This window comes from Chrysochloris asiatica, unplaced genomic scaffold (assembly GCF_000296735.1).
Source record: "Chrysochloris asiatica unplaced genomic scaffold, ChrAsi1.0 scaffold00113, whole genome shotgun sequence".
NCBI lineage: Eukaryota > Metazoa > Chordata > Mammalia > Afrosoricida > Chrysochloridae > Chrysochloris > Chrysochloris asiatica.
In genome coordinates, this window is record NW_006408631.1 from 711,240 (window position 1) to 732,901 (window position 21,662).

A 21,662-nucleotide genomic window follows, 5' to 3' on the forward strand; every position below is an offset into this window, starting at 1 on the left:
TTCCTGATTATCTGCCCATATGTCTCCATCCCAAGTTTCAGGATCCCGTTAAATTAATATACCATTTAAGGCTGGGAATTCAATTGATGCTGTAATTCAGCTATTCTTACAATAAGACTGAGTTTCGTGTGCAGCAATATCTGCTTTATTGCTACATGAAATATAGCTTTCTTTCAGGGCACAAGTGGCAGCTTTTACATGTTTTTATGTAGTGCTTAAGCTGTGACTTTGAAGCCCAGAACCCATATCTTTCTTTCAACATTTTGTCAATCAACAGCTTTCTTTTTCTTCTCATTCTGATAAAGTTGCAGCAAACTATCAAATGTGATCACCCAGAGCCTCACTTCTTTCCAATACCTGATCTATTTGTGGTAATATCATTCATATATTTAGTGCCAAATGTCAGCAGGCAAAACGAGAGGCCTGTTTTTTCGAACCTCAAGTTCAAAGAACCAGAGGTCAGATGACAGCAAGCAAGATACAGGATGCAAATTGAGCAAAACACCAGAGAGTTCTGCCAGCACATATTGCATGCAAGTCAAACCTCTGAAGAAACCTCCTTTCAACTGCTTGGCTGCTCATAGCAGATTTTAGAGATGATAATATTATGCCAAATCTTATCATGAGAGATGATTTCATCCTTCACCAAACCAGTGAAAATCATGGCCCAACAATGTTGTCACACAACCTTAACCATAATTCACCTGTACACCAATGTCCATTTACAACATTATTCACAATAGTCAAAAGGTGGATACAACCCAAGTGTCAATCAATAGATGAATCGATAAACAAAATGTGGTACATATGGTGGAAAACTACTCAGCCATAAAGAGAAATGAAATTCTGCTATATGCTATGGAATAGCTGAATCTTAAAATTATTATTCTAAGTAAAATAAGTCAGAAACAAAAGGACAAATATTTTATGATCCCACTAAAATAAGCAAGTACATAGGGACAAAAGTTTATTGGTGGTTCTTAGGAGCAAGTGAGAGGAATAATAGGGAGTTATTGGTTCATGGGTACTGAGTTTCTGCTCAGAATGATGAAAGACTTTTGGAAATAGCTAATGGTGATGAGTGTGCAGCATGATGAATGTTTCTGATGTCACTAAACTATATAGTTCAATATGATGAAAATTGCAAAACTGTTGTGATATATATTTTATAACAATAAAGTTTATTTAGTAAAAATAATTAATTTAAATATATTGCTTAAAGTATATAAAGCAAAATAAAAGCTATCCAGAGGGAAATGTGTGAACTTTTGATAACAAAATAGTAAAGCATTATTGAAAGCAATCAAATAAAATATAAGCAAATGGAGCAATATTTTCAATGTATAGGAAGAGATGATGTAAGTGTTATTATCTATAACTAGCCCATAAATTCAATGAATTTTCTAAGTATTCCCAAGAGGACTTTTATGAAAGATGAGAAAATTACTTTAAAATTTACAAGTAAAATAAGATGAACTAGATAGTCAAAATAATTTTGTAGCAAAACATAGTGATTGAGTAGAGGTAATTTCTCTGACATATGTCAGAACACATTGTAAAGGCAAAGTAGTTAAGACAGTTTAGCCCTGAAGCAAGATTAGAAACGTAGCCCATGAAATAGAACAGAGTCCAGAAGCAATCCTATGCATATATGGAAATTACATGTATAGTAAGAGTATCTTTGTAGTGGAGAAGGATATATATTAGTCAATAAATTATTGTTGTCATGTGCTGTCGAGTTGGTTCCGACCCATAGCGACCCTGTACAGGGCTTCAAAGGCTGTAAATCTTTATGGGAGCAGAAAGCCTCATCTTTCTACCTCGGAGCAGCTAGTAGTTTCCAACTGCTGACCTTAAGATTCACAGCACGATTTGTAACCACTACGCTACCAGAGAGCTCCTTAGTCAATAAATAGTACTGGGATAATTGCCTATCTCATTCTATATCCTGATTTATTTGAGGCAAAACAAAGTTCTAAATGTGAAAAGCAAAATTGTAAGTCTCTACTTTAGTAAAATTCTGAACTCATTTATGATAAAATCTCTTAGCAAGCTAGAAATTAATAATAATATGATAAGGGATATCTAAAAAAAAAAAAAGCAAACCCTGAAATTATTTTTAATTGTGAAACATTGAATGCTTCACCTTGAAGTAAAAAACAATAATATTAACAAGGATGTCATTATTTGGATAGTGAATTTGTTTTCTGTTTCGATCATAAGAAAGCAATTTGATATTTTGAACATCAGAAATTTCAGAGTGGGAGTGTGTTTTACAGTGAAGATGGTCTGCAGTAAATGAAAGGTGCTGTGGGTTAAGGTGCTAGGCTGCAAAGTTGGTTTGAACCACAAGGTTGGTGGTTCAAGATCAACAGTTGCTTCTCGGAAACCCTCTACAGGGTCGCTATGGGTCAGAACCAACTTGATCACACTCAACAACAACAATAATGCTTACGATGGCATGAGTTGTGTATCTACGTCTAAGTAGATGACAATATTATCAGAGAACCCTAAAATGAGGGTATCTTCAACTGTAATCAATTGTAGGGAAAACCCTTTCTGAATTTTCATTTGAATCCTGCAAAGCAATGCATGCCACTGCTATCAAAACTGCAGCAGTGACTTATCTTCCCCCACATTCCTGAATCAATGGTCAGAATAAGGAAGCATGTCTGTCTATCGATATGCTTTTTACCTGGTTTTCTGGCAGAAGTCAGAAAGATGCCTTCAAATGATTTGAAACTTAATTAGAAAGTCTTTGGAAAGAAAATATAATATTGTGTTAGCAAGCATCCAAATTGCTTTCTGATTTATTGACAATAGTCTGGAAAAGACTGTCTTGTTAATTATGATAAATTCACCTAATATCTTTCTCTATGTAAGACAAAATTAAAACTACTGATTGATAAGCTGTCTCAAAAAACTAGACTAGAAAATTGACTCTTATTCATTATGGCAGTAATAATATTGTACCATATTATTACAAGGAGGAAAAAGCATCTGTACTTCATACAGTGCACAGCCCATAGTTCTTCAATGGTTACTATGATTCTTCTTATATTAGTATCATCATCATCATCATCATCATCATGACTGTCATCACTAATTGAGTATCTGCTATATGCCAGGTCAGTATTAAAATATTGGCTGAATAACCATGAGCATTTCTGGAGTGTCATTATCCCTTGGGAGATGATTATTGTTGTTTGGTGCCATTGAGTTGGTACTGACGCATAACGACCTTATGCACAGCAGAACGAAACACTGTCCGATCCTGGGCCAACCTCAATACTGTTGTCACGCTTAAGCCCATTGATGCTGCCACTTTGCCAATCCATCTCACTGGGGGTTTTCCTCTTTTTCTCTGACCCTCCACCTTACCAAACATGATATCTTTCTCCAGCGACTGGTCCCTTCTGACAATATGTCTTTATTTGAAAACTCTAGACCCAAGGAATGAGAAAGGCTGTGTGTCTGTGGGCAGAAGACTTCAAAATGTGCCCTTTGGTAATTTAAATGAATATGTATTTTCTGTGTGTTTTGTGTACATCAAAAAAAGGTGGGGGGGGGGAGGATAGAGGTGAATTCTGTTTCTGTTAACCGATAGTGCCTAGAAAGGATTGTAATCATTGCAATGAAACAAGGTATGATTGGTTGCGTGTGAAATTGATGATCTGCCCTGTAAACTGTTACTCTTTCACAAAAGCGTTAAAAATAAATAGATAAAAACAGACTAGGAAGCAGAATTGTTGTTAAGTTGTTGTTGTTGTTCTTGTTAAGTGCCATCGAGTTGGTTCTGACCCATAGTGACCCTATATAGGGTTTCCGAGGAGCAGCTGGTGAGCTTGAACCACTGACCTTGCAGTTCAAATGGCTTTGCAATCTGGAGTATTAACCCACAGTGCCACACCAGGACTCCTGTTGTTAAGTACAGTCCAGTAAAAGAAAAGAAAAATACTCTTAATGGAAAAGGTTTTAAGTGTTCCATATTACAACTTGTTGGGGGGGGGGGGAATTCATTAATCAAATATTCTAGCAAAGAGGCAACCTTTTAAAGTATATTTTCCAGAATATTATTAAATATGTTATTATTATTCTTAAGTGCCTTCAAGTCAGTTCTGACTCATAGTGACCCTGTATAGAACAGCTGGTGGGTTTCAAACAGCCAATCTTGTGGTTCACAGTCCAGTGCTGATCCTACAACATGCCAGCAGTCCCCACATCAACATTCTTGTTGTTGTTAAGTACTGTTGAATCAGTTCAGACTCATAGCAAGACTGTATAGGGTTTCTGAGGAGCAGCTGGTGAATTTGAACCATGAACCTTGAGGCTCAAACTAACCTTGTGGTGGAGTGCTTATTCAATAGCACTACACCAGAACTCCACATCAACATAGTGAAATGTAAATATAATGGTGTAAAAGTTAACTCAAATATGGACCAAGAAATAAAGGCACATCTTGGAACAAAAAAGGACATTTTTGAAGTTGTTAATCAAGTCTTGGGATCTGGTGCAGGCCAGAGTTTGCACCTCCTTGACACCATCAGCAGAGGTAGCTGTGAAGTAGAATAAGGCCTGAACAGATAGGGACATCCCCATACTGACAGGATCAAAATGGAAGGGAATCCTTATTTCATTTGTTTCTATCTTTGTTGACTTGCTTATACTCGTATATGTTTTATCCCACTGGGAGAAACTTAGAAAAGCAGTTTATAATGATTTCATTTAAAAAAAACTACTTTGTGGCTTAGAAAGTGTGCTATCTCCCTTTATATGATGTTCACAATAACTTTTAAGTAAAATAGATAATTCCTCTTATCCTAATTTTTAAGCCTATAAAGGCCATTGAGATTTAGCTGGCAGGCAACCATCCTGGAGTTAGTAGGTGACCATGCCAGGATTGAAACACCCTAATTTCATACAGATGTCAAATCCAGCAAGCTTTCCTCTAATATGCCATATTTATAAAACTGAAAGCAAGCACCAGTAATGTGAGTTTTCATGTTCACTGAATTCAGGGTTATGTAAGTGAACGTGCATAGTTATTTTGACCACCACTTTAAAGTTTATGCTATTTCTTTAACGGACTAAAAGACAATTTAAAAAATATTTAGCCTCAGTAAACTTCTCAAAGAAGAGCTTTCCAATATGAAATTTGACAAGAAATGAAATAAAACTCGATCATAATTGTCCTTTCGATTTATAAACTTAATTCTTACTTAAAATGAAATTAATTAGGTAATTATAAGTAACACGCTCTAAAATTCTGTGATATATGCTTCTTGTTGTCAATTGCTGTTAAGTCTGTTCTGACTCATTCCTCTACAAGTAAGGACCGACTCGATGGCACATAACAACAACAACAACATAGGGTTTCCAAGGCTGTAAATCTTTGTGAGAGCAGAAAGCCTCATCTTTCTCCTGTGGAGCAGCTGTTAAGCTCCAACCACTGTATTGTGGTTTGCAGTTCATTGCTTACCCTATAGAACAACCGTGTTCCCTGTGATATATGCTTAGTGTTTAAATATTCTTGTGCTCTTTTAAAGATATCAATACTTAAAAGTCAATTTATATTGAAATAGACAGGAATATGTATCTCAGCTCTGTTTTGTTCAGATGTTATTTCTGCAAAAAAATCACTCTACCAGACACACATTAGTACAATAAGCCTTTTCAGTTTGCCTAAGATTGAGGAGTTTCTGGAACATGGGACTTTCAGAGTTAAAGCTGGGTCAGTCCCAGGCAACCCAAGATAGCTGGTCATCCTAGCACACACATGGATAAATAAATGAATACACATACATAGTCCTGGTGTGACCATTTAGGATTAGCACTGGACTGATAACTAAAGAGCCACTGGTTCAAACCCACCAGCTACACTTTGGAAACCCTATGCAGAGTCACTAAACATCAGGACTGACTCAAGGGCAATCAATAACAAAATAAATATGTATTATATATCTATAGCATATATTTTGCACACACATACTCTTTATCTCCTAATAACTTGATCCATCCTTCACAATTTATTATACCTCAGAAAATATGTTAATAAATGATAACTGCTTGCCAAGCAAACATGCTGATACTTTACACGTTACTTTTTCCCCCTTTTACAAACACTGTAAATTCTAAGACTCATTAAATACTACTACTGAATAATTTTTAAAACACCAAAAAAAAAAAAATACACCCATTTCCTGGGTGTCTGTGAAATGTATTTTCTGAATATAGGGCATGAATGTTTTGAGAATGTAAAGTTCATCGTCTTTTTTATTTAAAAAAATGAAAGTTATTGAATGAGGTGAGGATTAGATTAGACAGCCAATCAAGAGAACATCAGAGAGAACAGAGGTGTATTTTTCACTCATGTAAAAGAAGTCCAGAGACAGACAGCTCAGGGCTGGTGTGGCAGCTTCACAACCATCAGTAACCCAAGTGTCTTCTATATTGTACTAAATCTCATGGTCTAAGGTGGATGCTGAAAGTGCCACACTCTAGTGAGTCAGAAAAGAAGCTCTGGTAGCGTAGTGGTTATGAATCGGGCTGCGAACCTCAACTCAAGGTCAGCAGTTCGAAACTACCAGCTCTTCCACCGGAGAAAGATGAGGTTTTATGCTCCTGTAAAGATTTACAGCCTCAGAAACCCTGTACAGGGTTGCGATGAGTCGGAACTGACTCCACGGCACATAACAACAACAATGAGTCAGAAAGAGGAAGGGAAAAAGAAGTTCATACAGATCTAATTCATGCTGAAGCTTGTGGGAAAGAAATGTAAATTTACTGAGCTCTGCCTGAGGTTAATTCCAGTATTCCTATTTCCAACTGAGAGTTCAGTTCATATAGACAATGAATGGCTACAAAGGAATTTGCACCTGCAACCTTGAATTATGCGATCTCTCAGAGTCAGATGGCACCTAACAACAACAACAACAACAGAGTCAGAGACTGACCTGACAACTCATAATGGGGCAAAATTTCCTTAGAGACTCATCAGCCTGGTTTTATGTATGATACTAGTGGGATAAAGCTATACCTATGCCATGGTATTTTCACAGATTCTCAGATCCATGGCATTTTATTGCTGAAATGCACTAAGACTCTAACTCATTTTTCAGAGAAGACCGAGGACTTGAGTAACTTGTCTGCGGATACCCAGTTAGTAACACAACTGGCCCATTAGGGCGCCTACTTTTAGTCTCATAGACTGAAATGGCTATGAAATAGCCTGGTGTTGTTCAGACCCTATGCGTAGGCAGATACATCATCACTGTGGTTCTACCATATTTCCCATTGACATTCAGAAACAAAGTTGTGATATTTCCTCAAATACTCTTCTTTTAATAAGCCCCTATGGAGTCCTGGTGTGGTGCTATAGGTTAATGTGCCAGACTGCAAAGCCATTTGAACTGCAAGGTCGGCAGTTCAAGATCACCCGGTACTCCTCAGAAACCGTATACAGGGTCACTGTGGGTTGGAACCAACTTAACAACAACATGTAGAACCTACAGAAGAATACTAGCTCTCCGATGTGCAGCGTATAAGACTTGACTGTCCTCCCCTTCATGAGCAGAGAAGAGAATAAGTATACTTTTAGAACCAGAGTTATTGTTTCTTTTCAGGTTTCTTAGATATCCCCTAATAACAATACTAAGCCATTACTTGTGTGCATCACGTGTATCTGGGGGAATACTAATAATTGCTGTACTTTCTATTCATGAGCTCTATAAACTCAATCATCAAACTAGAAGGAACAGAGAGATCCTCAGCTCCTCAATTCCTTGATTTCTCAGTTCAGAAAACTAAAACCCAGAGAGAGGGATTGACTTAACTGGGATTATATTTCTTGTTTATGAATTTAAGGGAGTCACATTTTAATACAACTCTACGGTGTATGTCTAACAACATTTACTGTTTATATAATAGATTCATTTCTGAAAACTGTTATCTACATTAGATGAAAAAAGTATGGATTTTCTCCAAAACATCTTAAATGCACAATTAGACAACATGATCTAGTTGTATAAAACATTTTATTTACAGTAGAGCTTTAAAAAATAGTTTTAATAAAATTAATACAAAACCATTTTACAATATAACTTATACAACTATCTCCCCCCAAAAAACAACAACATTCGATTATAACATGTAAACTACAATTATATTTGTTAAGTCACAGTGTAGTATAAATATGTTTTATCATTTTTTTATGATAAGATACATAACAATAAAAATGAATATTGAACAACAAATGTTATTTTGTTATTCTTCCAATGTACAATTCATCTCTGGCCCAAACAAAATTAACCAAAGCAAAATAAAACAATTGTTCTTCTGTTAAAAAAATACAGTCCTTTTTAATTATTTGAATCTATGTGACAAGGAGACAGCTTTAATTTGAAAGCACCATGACATAAAGTCTAGTAACAATATCCCCAAAGCCTTCTCCAATATTTTCCCTTCAACTGCTTATTCAGTATTTTGCCAAGATAAATAAAGATCATCTCAACTCTTCCCCTTCATTAGTCTCAAGTGTTCTTATTATGCATTGAGGTTTTTAGACCTTCCCAAATGGCATATATTTAAAACATAAGTTTCTTTCTTTGGCTTCAAGTCGAGTTTCACAATCATTACAAGATGTACTGAGCTCCTCCATGTGGCTGGATCTCTGTGACTCCCCACCCAACAACATTTCCCCGGATGTGACAAGACTCCTCCCCTCCAGCCTCTCTTATCTCTTCATGGCTGAGAACATGATCCCAAATATTGAAGCCAGTGAGTCTTCCAGAAAAGGCTAAGGTTTCATCAAAGCCACCGCCCACACAACAGCCGTTCTTTTCTTGGCCTATCTGCAGGATTCCTCCCTCAGGAACTACGTGACCTGGGGCTATCTTGACAGTGGTAGCTGCCAGTTCTCCATTTACCCACAGGGACAAGCGCCCTATCTCTGAATTCCAGGTGCCACACAGATGGGTCCACCTTCCTAGGGAAATCAAAGTATCAGCAACCAGTTTGTTCTCGTCTCCACCCACCACAAGTACTGTGGTCTGATAGCTGAGGTACAGCTGGATCTCATATGGATTCCTCTTGGTGCCATAGGAAAACAGAATGGTTTTGTTTAAAATATCTGTGGCTTTGACCCAAAGGCATGCACTAAAAGACTCAAGCTTCATTGGTGTCATTGGATGCACGCTTCCAAAAATCTTCTTGGAACGCATCGGGAATAAAATCGCTGTTTCACAGCCTACAGTGGCAATAAAGTAAGAAGAAGAATATGAGAGAAAATATAAATTCATTGAGAAATTTTTATGACATTTAATAATTTTAGCATGGGCACTTTAATGACTACAATAAGACATTACATGCAGTATCAAATTATGACTTGAAGAGCCTCTAGTGTAATCTCTTAATAGAAAACAAGAATAAGGAAAGTTAATTTTCTTATTCAAATAAAGTATTTAAACAAAGAAGGTGTGCTGGGGAGGAAAATAGTCCAAATCCACAAAATAATGAAAAATATGTTTTAATAATGTCTTCCATACACAATCAGCCTATTTTCTTTTCAGATATTTGGTGTGTTTTTGTTTGTTTTTTAATGTTGATTACTAAGCTAACTCCAGGCAATGATAATATAATTTCCAAGTATTTAGAGCCATGTCCATTTCCCTCTCTTTGTCTTCACTAAGCTTCTAGAATAACCAGTTGCTGTCTATTTTGATGCATGGTGATCTCATGTGTGTCAGAGCAGAGTTGTGTTTCATAGGGTTTTCAGTGGATGATTTCTTGGAAATGGATTTCCAGGACTTTCTTTCGAGGTACCTCTGGGTGAACTCGAATCTCCAACCTTTCTGTTTGTACCACCCAGGCACTCCTCTAGAATAATAAAACTAGGAATTCAATGGACCCAGCTCACTTTATTTAGCCATTGCTAGCATGCATTTAAAAAAAACAAAACTCTAGAATAGTCATGGTGTTGTTAAATACATTTAAAAATATCTCATAATCTCAGATCTTTATAAACGGCACAAAGGTAGAAAACTACCTTTGAATGACAAACCATGTTGAGAGGTAATAATAGTGTTTGTTGGGTGCTTACTGTGCATGCTGGGTACTATTCTAATTACTTTGCATGTTACTTAATCCTCATATTAACCATGAAACAAACAACAAAACCACTGCCATTGAGTAAATTTTGACTCACTTGTTGTTAAGTACCATTGAGTCACTTCTGACTCATTGTGACCCTGTAAAGGTTTTCGAGAAGAGACGGGTGAGTTTGAACTGCCGACCTTGTGGTTCAAACCAACCTTGCGGTCGAGTGCTTATCCTACAGCGCCACACCATATCTAATATAGTGTTTCCAAGGCTGTAAATCTTTATAGAAGCAGAAAACCTCATCTTTCTCCTGAGGAGTGGTTGTTAGATTTGAACTGCCGACCCTATAGTATGCAGTCCAGGGCTTATCATACATTGCTACCAGGGCACTGTCTTTTTGCCCCTGTTTTACAGATGGAAAAACTAAGAGATAGCAGGCTATATAATGTGTTTATGATTACATAATTGTTAAAGTGGCAAAACTGGGATTTGAAAGTTAGCAGTCTAGCTGCAGAGGCCACTCTATTGTCCTTTAATAAAAAATTTGGCTAGAAGAGCTGGAGTTTCTAACTAAAGAGTTGTGAAGCTTTTGACAAGCCCCTAATCTCTCTAGGCTTTTGTGTTAGCTATAAAAGACCCGTCCATTCTGCTTCTATGGAGCTCTGGTAGTGTAGTGGTTATGAATTGGGCTGAGAACCACAAGGTCAGCAGTTCGAAACTACCAGCTGTTCCACGGGAGAAAGATGAGGTTTTCTGCTCCTGTAAAGAGTTATGGAAACCCTGTTCAGGGTCGCTATGGGTCGGAACTGACTCGATGGCAATTAACAACAACAGCAATTCTGCTTCTAATATTCTATGACTCTGTAAGCAACAATTAAGTAGCATTCGAGAAGAGTTGTGGAGATGGAGGATATCCTTAAAAATTCCTACCTTGTCGAAATGCTTCTAACTATTACTTGAATACTACTAATAAAAATAATGAGTCCTGGTGTGGCACTGTGGGTTAATGTGCCTGACTGCAAAGCCCTTTGAACTACAAGGTCGGTGGTTCAAGCTCACCAGCTGCTCCTCGGAAACCCTATACAGGGTCACTGTGGGTTGGAATCGACTCAACGGCACTTTAACAACAACAGTAAAAATAAAATACTTAAGAGAAAATTTCCAACGGGCCCAGTGGACCATGTGTTCCTAGTAAAGAGCATTTAGGAATAGGGAGCTTTTCAAATCTGGGGTTTGGAGCTCAGCCATCTCCTCACCTCTGTCCATCTCAAAGCCACATAGCCAATAGGGGAGCTGGGGATGTGAGTGAAACCTTCTAGGTGTCTCTGGGAAGTAATGATGCTAAACCCTTTAATAGGTGAGCTCTGCTGTGTGTTAACTTCATATATGAAAGCCCAGATAAAGGATTTTTAAAATAATAATAAATTAGGACTAAGCATTCACTTTAAGGAGCTCTGGTAGCATAGTGGTTACAAATCGGGCTGCGAACCTTAAGGTCAGCAGTTCGAAACTACCAGCCGCTCCGCGGGAGAAAGATGAGGCTTTCTACTCCCGTAAAGATTTACACCCTCGGAAACCCTGTACAGGGTCACTATGGGTCAGAACCGACTCGACGTCACTTAACAACAACAAGCATTCACTTTATAAGAAGCCCTGGTGGTATAGTGGTTAAATGCTAAGCTGAAAACCAAAAGGTCAGCAGTTTGAAACTACCAGCTGCTTCACGGAAGAAAGATATGGCTGTCTGACCCTGTAAAGATTTACAACCTTGGAAACATTTCTACTCTGCCCTGTGAGCTGGAAACAGCTAGACAACAGTGAGTTTGGGTATTCACTTTACAGCAACCTGGATGCCATGGATACTTTTGAAAAGCAAACTTTTAGAGCATTTAAAGACTAACGCTGGTGTACCACCATGAGATAAGCACTGGGCTACTAACCCCAAGGTCAGAGGTTCAAACCCACCAACTGCTCCTCAGAAACCCTATAGAGGGTCGCTATGAGTCAGAACCTACTTGACGGTACTTAACAAGAACAATAATAAGATAGAGTACTGGTATGGTGTTGTAGCTAACAGACTTGCTAACAGTAAGGTAGGTGGTTCAAAACCCAGCAGCCTCCCCTTAGAAATGCTGTTGTTGTTGTTGTTAGGGGCCATCAAGTCGGTACCAACTTATAGTGACTCTATGCACAGCAGAACGAAATACTGCCCGGTTCTGGGCCAACCTCACAATCATTACTATACTTGAGCCTATTGATGCTGCCACTTTGCCAATCCATCTCGCTGGGGAGCCTTCCTCTTTCTCTCTGACCCTCCACCTTACCAAACATTATGTCCTTCTCCAGTGACTGGTCCCTCCTGACAAAAGGGTCATTATGAGTCAAAACCAACTCATTGTGGCAATTAACAACAACAACAACAGTAGATAGGCAGGAACCAAACAGCTGTGTGAAATATGATACGCTATGTCAAACTTCAGCATAGAGTTCTGGACAAGACTGCTCCCCCGCCCCCACCCAAAAAAATTTAAATAGAAATGAACCTTCTCAGTAACAAAGAAAATACTTAGATTCAGAAAATGACTTCATAGAAGCTATAATACAAAAGCACAAACTGTTCCTGTCATTGTTTTGTATTAACTTATTCTCTAAATAGTTAGAATTTTCAAAGTTTTTAAAAAAATGAATTTTAAGCAAGGCGTTGGTTTTCACTGTTCAAATGAAATTGCTTGATAAATTTTCTCTTGCTTGCAAATAAAGATTATGGAACAGAAAATCACCAAATCCACAGGCATTTGAGATATTCTCTGTCATGGTTCAGTAAAGTGGCATGCAAAAGGATGCCTACTGCAATCTACTTCACCGATTTCTTGTTTAAATAAGCCCAGGCAGTCAGGATTACATTCCAAAGGGTTTCCTGCTTGCAGTTCACAGACCCAGTTTCCTCTCTAGGTTCTATTGCCTAAATGACTTCATGGAGTAAAACTGTATTTGGCAATTGTTTTGTTTTGATTTGCTTTGGTTTTTCTGTGGGTTTCAGTTGGGGATCAGTGATTGAGGCTACTGAGATTTCTTGAAAATGTCAGAAACTCTCTCATAAAATGGCTTTTCAACTAATGTTTTTTTCTGATTATATTATCAAACACCAAACAAAATTAAAACCACTTTCTTAGAAGGCCGACAACAGAATGATTATGAATCACTTAAGAGCCAAACTGGCAGTAGCCCAAGAGGAGCCTATCAAAGCATGTGGCTAAAAATAATATTGGATGAAATAAGAAATTAACATTTAGAATCCAGAAGCACTTTCCTCTCTAAGTAGCATGCAGAGCTGAAGATGAGAATTAAGGTAATTCCTCAGTTTTTTTCTGGCACGTACAATGGTTTCTCACATTTGCAAACATGAAATTTTCATTCTATTAAAATAGGAACATGTTAATTTGTCTCCTTATCAACTTACATTGGTAATATACTCTCTAATATGATTTTATGCTTTCCCTCTCTAAAGTCCTACTTAAAATTTTAGAAACCTGTTCTGCGCTGAGAAGTTCCCAAGTAGTTAGAAAAGGCTAATATCCTGGTATAGTGTCTGAAATTTTAAATGAAACAGGCTCTCACATATGCTTAGAAGTATTCCCTCCAGTGATTCCATCCAATAACAGTTGTTCTAACAAAAAAATAGGGAATGGCAGTATTTAAGTTTTTCTGAGGTTCCCATAAAAAGCTTAAATTTCCTAGGACAGTGATTTTTTTAAATACAACCCCAAAACGAGTTTTACATTATTTCTTAGAAATTTTGACACAAAAAGAATCTGCATATTCTATTTCTTTTGACCATGCTTTAAATGTATTATTTTGGTAACCTATGTCTGTTTGGAGACTTTGACAAATTACATCTGGTTTGGAACCAACTCTCTTTCCTTTGACCCTGATTCTCTGATTCTCCTGGGTGGGGGTCTCTAATTCCAGTTGGCTCCAATACCTGACCTATTCCACAAGAATCCTTCAACTCCCCTCTATCCTCATAGCACACCCTCAGCCCTCCAGACTAGGGGCTGGGGACCCCTCAGGAATTCTTGCAGACCTTGCAGGAGATCAGATTCCACTTCTTACTTAGAGAGGGCTGGGAGGAGGGGCCTGCCAAGAAGTTGGAAAACATCCCTGAAACGTTAGTCCAGGCCCTGAAATAGCGCTAGGAACCAGAGATCCCCTAAAGGGGGAGGCAGACTAAAATTAGAAGAAGTGGAAATCTCTAACTGAGGAAACAAGGCGATGAGGGGGGTCATGGTTATTGCTTGCTAGCAGAACTCCTGCAATGCCTAATTAGATCGGGTGTCTAGGGCCCTCGATGTCTATTTCAAGTTTCAAGTATTTCAAGACTGAGGTGGTACCTTCCACAGCTTTTTTTTTTTTTTTTTGGTTCATCAAAGTGCGCCACACTTTTTTTAAAGAGACTTTTCCTGCCTTGTATGTGTCTGAACTTTGCGCATGCAGAAACAGATATCCGTGTGTGCGTTTCCTTTACTAAACTTCGCCTGCCTAGAATGTTGCTTGACTTAGATTCCCGCCATGTCCTGGAAAGGAGCCATCAGGGAGGGGAGCTCCTCGCTGGGCCTGACGTCCTTACCTGCGGGCAGCCAACGCCCAGCCGCCCAGTCACGTAGAGCTCGGAGATCAGCTCTTGTCTGCTGCAGCTCTGCGAGCGCCAGACTCAGTGCGCGCCCCGCCTGCTCCGGCCGCTGTGCGGCGGCACCCTCCAAGCGCGCCAGCCTGTGGCTGGCGTCCCGGCTTGTTTGCAGCAGCTCGTCCAGCGCCCGCGCCAGCCTGGTATCCGCTGGGGCCGCTGGAGCGCTCGGCCTCGACAAGCTGCTCGCTAGCCGGCCCAACTCAGTCCGCAGTCTCTGCAGCTCGCCCCGGAGGACTTCGTCCATGGCCTGCAGCAGCATGCCCTCTCTCATCTGAGAGTTCTCCAGCATGATGAAGAGCTTGTCCCACTCAGAGTGCTCCGGACGGCAGTCGCACGGCGTGGCTAGAGCGCGGGACACACACACACACGTTTTACGAACCCGCGCGGGCCTTCCTTGGGTGAGCTTTGTAAAAAGCTGACCTCCCTCGGTAGTCCCAAATTACAACCCCCAGCACCTCTGTTCCCTTAAAGACACTTTCTGTAAAACACTGTGTAAATCCCTCTAAAGTGGCACCGAAACTACTCATTCAGATATACAATCGATTGAATTTATGTAATTAGCGCTTTTATAGTACAAAACAGTCGAATGTCGGCAAATGCATGCAATTTAATTCACTTTGTACCTCTTATAAACATATCTTTTGTAATTTTTCCTTTCCAAAAGGATTTCTGTTGTTTGCAAAACAAATCTTATTTTTAGCTCATTTCAATGGCTGCAAAATATATGCACACTTCTTAGACCCGATGAAATAGATGGCTGTTATAGTTCAGGTTAGCAGAGAAACCGTCACAATGAACTTACGGTCTTCAGTGGAATGGATTCCATTGTCTATTTCGTTGTCCAAATTCACATACATGAGCTCATAATCCTCCGAGTTCTCTGCAGACGCTGCACTCCAGAGAGCACAAAACAGAATTGCAGGGAGATGCATAGCAGAAGAGAGACAAAGTTCCTCTGAGACGTTCCACAGTTGACTGGAGGGGACAAGGCAAGAGGTTCTCAAGCTGGTGGGTTTGGGGTAGATGGAAGAAAGCGAGAGTGAGAAGCAGGAGTGGAGCGCCCTTAATAAATGCTGGGGAAAGCCTGAATGGGGATGAATGAGTAATGCCGGTGGCACTGTAGGAACCGGAGTTTCCCTGGATTTGCGGGGGAGGGGGCTGAGTGGGAGAGGAGAGAGTTGTGTAAGTTGTACCATATTAAACCGCAAATACTTATACTGCAGTCAGATGAATTGGAGTATTAGAGGTGTAGAGAAGGGAAAATGGACCAAAACAGTTTTCCCCTGAGGATTAGATTATGTAATTGGAATTGCTAGCACTTATGAAAGAAGGCAGTCTCAGGACAGGGGAAGAAATAATTCAGCAGAGATAGCGATGGGAAGGCAAGATAACCATTCCAGCGTTTTATATGCTGTTATTTTGTTATTTCACAACCTGTCATGTATAGAGAAATTTTCCCCCACTTTTTGCTTTCCTTAGACTGCTAGACAGGTCTGAGTAGTGAAAAGTTACTGAATATAAGATGAAACAATGTAGTAAGAATTTCTATGACATTGGAAGCTAAATCCACGAGTTGTCTTAAATCCTTCTGAGTTCTACTATATTTTTATTAACACAAATTTTAAATAATAAAACATCAAAATGGATAAATCTAAAGAGGGGCCAAGCAGGGGGAAAGGTATGAACTGATTTTAGAAATCTTTCTTTTCAGAGTGTGGTAGTAACATGGAAATTATATTATTTCACGAAGCTTAGCAGCAAAGATCATATGTTAAAAGAAAATTTAGGGATTGTCACTTCTACCAGTATACTAACATAAACTGAAAACCTACCTGTAAGAAACACCTAAAAATATGTCCACATTATAATAACTTTGAATGTACAAACAAAGTCCCAATAAAGTCAGGGAATTTCTCAGTGACCAAAGATAAAGTATGGTGGTATAGGGTCAGCACTGGACTTCAAACCACAAGTTCGGCAGTTCAAACCCAACAATCGCTCCTGGGAAACCCTATACAGGGTCACTATGAGTCAGAATTGACTGGATGGCACTTACCTACAACAAAGATAAAGAGGAGACCAAAACCAAACAATAAGTCTATAAGCTGATTCTGGGGCCCCCTTGAATTGACAGTAAAGGAATTTGGAGGATTATCAGTTCTGAAACTAAGGAACTTGGGTGATAAAGGCCATGTGGGGGCAAAATTGATGCACAGTATGAGAAATTAGAAATGAGATCCTCCCATAAAGCTGGGATGCTCAGACTCCATTAGGCATAATCACCCTTTGCCCTAGCACAGGAAAGTGAGAAGGAATGGTAGACTTCTTTGATGTAATTTTAACCATTCCATAAATCACTTCAAGGAGTCCTAGTGCCACAGTGGAGTCCTGGTGTGGTGCTGTGGGTTAATGTTTCAGACTACAAAGTTGCTTTGAACTGTAAGGTTGGCGATTCAAGCTCACAGCCGCTCCTTAGAAACCCTATACAGGGTTAGAACCAACTGGAAGGAATTTAACAACAACAGTGCCACAGTGGGTTAAGTATTGGGCTGAAAACTATAAGTTTGATGGTTCAAACCCACCAGCTGTTCCCATAAGGATTTACAGTATCAGGAATTCCAAGGAACAAATCTTCTCTATCCTAGGACCTGCTGTTATACATCCTGCAATATATCAGAAATGAATTTACAATAAAAAAAAACACTTAAACATGTGAGGAAACAATGCACCATAAGATAGAATTGTTGCTGTTGTTGTTAGGTGTCATTGAGTCGATTCTGACTCATAGCGGCCTTACGCACAACAGAATGAAACAGTGCCCAGTCCTGCACCATCCTTATAATCATTGTTAAGCTTGAGCCCATTGCTGCTGCCATTGTACCAATACATCTCATTGGGGGTCTTGTCATTTTCGCTGACCCTCCACTTTACCAAGCATGGTGTCCTTAACCAGGAACTGGTACCTCCTGATAGGATGTCCAAAGTATGAGAGATGAAGTCACATCATCCTGGCTTCTAAGAAGCATTCTGGTTGTACTCTTTCCAAAACAAATATGTTTATTATTCCGGCATCCCATGGTACTTTTTATATTCTCCTTCAACTCCATAACTCAAATGCATCAATTCTTCTACTTTGTCTCTTATTCGTTGTCTAACTTACACATGCATATGAAACTATTGATCATACCATGGCTTGTGTAAGATGCACCACAGTCCTTAAACTGACTGACATTTTGTGCATGAACACTTTAAAAAGGTCTTGTGCAGCAGATTTGCGTAATGCAATAAATTATTGGATTTCTTGACTGTTGCTTCCATAAGTTTTGATAATGGATCCACGCAAAATGAAGTCTTTTACAATTTCAATCTTTTCTCCATTTATCATGATGTTATTTATTGTTCCAGTGGTGAGAATTTTTGTTGTCATTACAATGAGGTGCAACCCCATCAAAGGCTGCAGTCTTTCATCTTCAGCAGTAAGTGTTTTAAGTCCTCTTTGCTTTCAGCAAGCAAAGTTGTATCATCTGCATATTGAAGGTTGTTAATGAGTCTTCCTCCAATTCTTATACCACTTTCTTCTCTATATAATCCAGCTTCTCAGATTAGTTGCTCAGCAAATAGATTGAATAAATATGGTAAAATAATACAACTTTGGTGCATACCTTTCTTAATTTTAAACCATTCAGTGTCCCCTGGTTCTGTTTGAATGACTGTCTCTCATCTATGTACAGGTTCCTCATGAGCACAATTAAGTGTTCTGAAATACTCATTCTCCACAGTGTTATCCATAGCTTGTCATGATTCACGTAGTCAAAAGTCTTTGCATAGTAAATAAAGCATAGGTAAACATTTTTCTGGCATTCTCAGCTTCAGCCAAGATCCATCTGATGTCGGCAATGGCATCCCTCGTTCCACATCTTTGTCTGAGTCCGGCTTGAATCTCGTGCAGTTTCCTGTCAATGTACTGTTTGTTGCAGTTGCTTTTGAATTATCTTCAGCAAAATTTTACTTGCATGTGTTGTTTATGATATTGTCCCATGATTTCCACATTCCAATGTGGAATGGGCACAAATATGGAAAAAATTTTAAATGTTAATTAAAATTTAAAACCCCAATGAATGGATTAGCAAAACAGACAAAGCTGAAGAGTATTAATGAACTGAATGACAGAACTAAAAAACAATTCCAAAGTATTCTTTTTATATTCAGTAAAGTATCCTGGGAAACCTTGGTGGTACAAATAGTTAAACACTGAACCACTAATCAAAAGGTTAGTGCTTCAAACCCTCCCAGAGGCATCTCATAAGTCAGACTCAATCTGCTTTTAAAATATCATAGCCTTGAAAACCATATGGAGCCATTCTAGGGACACTATGCTTGGTTAAATCAAGGGTCATTGAAATGCAAGAAACTATCAATGAGCTAGGTTGACTGATATAGCTGATAGAGCCACAACAATGGACCCAAACAATCATGAAGATAGTGCAAGACCACACAGTGTTACTTTCTGTAGTATATAAGGTCACCATAAGTAGTTAATTCAATGACAACTAAGTGCCCTAAAGATAATTTCTTTGTTCAGAAGAATCACAGACAAATTAATCTTGCTCTGTTGTTGTTGTTGTTGTTGTTAGGTGCCATCGAGTTGGTACCGACTCATAGTGACCCTATGCACTGCAGAACGAAACGGTGCCTGATCCTGGGCCAACCTCACTACTGTTGCCACACTTGACTCCATTGATGCTGCCACTTGGTCAATCCATCTCGTTGGGGGTCTTCCTCTTTTTCTCTGACCCTCCTCCTTACCAAACATGATGTCCTTCTCCCAAGTCTGAGCCCTCCTGACAGTATGTCCGAAGTATGAGAGACGAAGTTTGGCCATCTTGGCCTCCAAGGAGCACTCTCTAGGAAAATCACTGAAGAATAAAACGAAATAGAGCTTCAAGGAAGAGGAGTGGTGATTATGTGCTGTGGAGTTGGTACTAACTCATAGCTTTCCTGAAAAGGATTTCTAAGGCTATATAGATCTTTACGGGAGCAAAAAGCCTCATTGTTCTCCTTTGTAGCTAGCTGCTAGATTCAAACTGCTGATCTTGAGGTTAGCAACCCAACTTGTAACCCACTATGCTACTAGAGTTCCCTAAGTAGAAGGAATAGAGGGAAATTAAAAAAAAAAAAAAAGCAACAACCTAGGAAGCAGGGAAGGCACAACATTATAAATGTGTCAATAATTAAGAAGGTGAAATTAAGAGACAAAAGTCCAATATGGATATTTTAAAGATCTAGTTACATATCATTTACAAAAGCCACACAAATAAATTATAAGAAATTACATATATTGAAAGTAAAATTTTTTTTAAATGGGGAAGAAAGACAAACAACTACCGTTCCCAAGGAGTCCTGGTGTGGGGCTGTAGGATAAACACTGGACTACTAACCACAAGGTGGGCAATTTAAACCCACCAGCTTCTCCTGGGAAACCCTATATAAGGTCGCCATGAGTTGGAACCAATTCGATGGAACTTAAACAACAACAACACTGTTCCAAAAAGCTTTTATAGCTTTAGTAATGTTGTTTTTGCTAAGTGCTGTCAAGTCAGTTCCAACCCATAGTGACCCTGTCCGAGGCTGTAAATCTTTACGGGAACAGAAAGCCTCATCTTTCTCCCGCAGAGCAGCTGGTAGTTTCAAACTGCTGACCTTAAGGTTCACAGCCCAATTCGTAACCACTACGCTACCAGAGCTCCTTATAGAAATACTAAGGGAAAAAATAAAATTTTAGATTAAAGAAGGTAAATAATTAAATCATGAATTAAAAAATTAAAAAGACATTACCAGGAAGATATTGTCTCAGGATTATCTATTAGCATAGTTTCAAAAACTATATAGCAAAGATGGACATCTATAGGAGAAAATGGCAAATGCATAATCATGAAGGGAGATTTTAACATATGTCTTTCATAACTGGGAAGCCTACCTCAATCATAACTATTATTTAAGTGCCAAAGAATCTGCAAAAGAATATAGAAACTTACCCAGAAATTTGAACTGAATAATTTAAAGTTTGGTGTAATGAAAAATATACAGCACTATTGAGATGGTTTTATAGGCAAAACCCACTTTTTTTAATAGGCAAAAACCACCGTTGAGATGGTTTTACTACCAAAAGTTGGAGGAACACCGCCAACTAAATGGACTGGCACAGTGGCAGCAGCAATGAGCTCAAGTGTATCGACTGTGAGGCTGGCTCAGGACTGGCAGTGTTTTGTTCTGTTGTGCCTGGGGTCACTATGAGTTCGAGCCCACTCAATGGCACCTAACAACAATAACAAAAACTACCAAATATTTGAAGAACATGTAATCCCCCATTTTATGCAAACTGCCACCACTTGTCTGTTAATTTGTGGTGACTTGTACCATCCTATGGTGCTGGAAGCTATGCCCTTGGTATTTCAAAATACCAGGAGAGTCATCCATAGTGGACAGGTTTCAGCAGAGTATCCAGACTAATTTGTTGTTGTTGTTAAGTGCCACACTAGGAAAAAGAATGGATGGTTAACATCTGAGGTATTAGCCACTGAAAAGCTAATGATTAGCAGTGGAACATTGTCAGAAGATGAACCCCTCAGGTTAGAAGGCACTCAAAATACAACTGGGAATGAGTTTCCTACTCAAAGTAGAGCTGACCTTAATGATGTGGGTGGAGTAAAACTTTCAGGACCTTTATTTATTGGTAGGACATGACTCAAAATGAGAAGAAACAGCTGCAAGTGTTCCTTACTAATCAGAACGAAGGGTATATGATGTATGAGTCTAGAAACAATGGAAGTCATCAAAAATTAAATGGAACATCTGAATATTGATATACTAAGCATTAATG

The 21,662-nt window shown here is 38.9% G+C and overlaps 2 protein-coding genes across 3 annotated transcripts in view; one reads left to right on the forward strand and one right to left on the reverse strand.

Moving 5' to 3' along the window:
* The window catches only part of VEPH1 (ventricular zone expressed PH domain-containing 1), a 373,634-nt gene that overhangs the window by 80,927 nt on the left and 271,045 nt on the right, over nt 1-21,662 (forward strand). The gene's annotated exons all lie outside the window — the stretch shown is intronic.
* Nucleotides 8,017-15,717, reverse strand: PTX3 (pentraxin 3, long). The gene is made up of 3 exons (XM_006867939.1): nt 15,585-15,717; nt 14,723-15,124; nt 8,017-9,244 (listed from the first exon to the last, which is right to left on the reverse strand). The coding sequence occupies exons 1-3, from the start codon at nt 15,712-15,714 to the stop codon at nt 8,631-8,633; spliced, it is 1,146 nt and encodes a 381-aa protein (XP_006868001.1). The 5' UTR covers nt 15,715-15,717; the 3' UTR covers nt 8,017-8,630.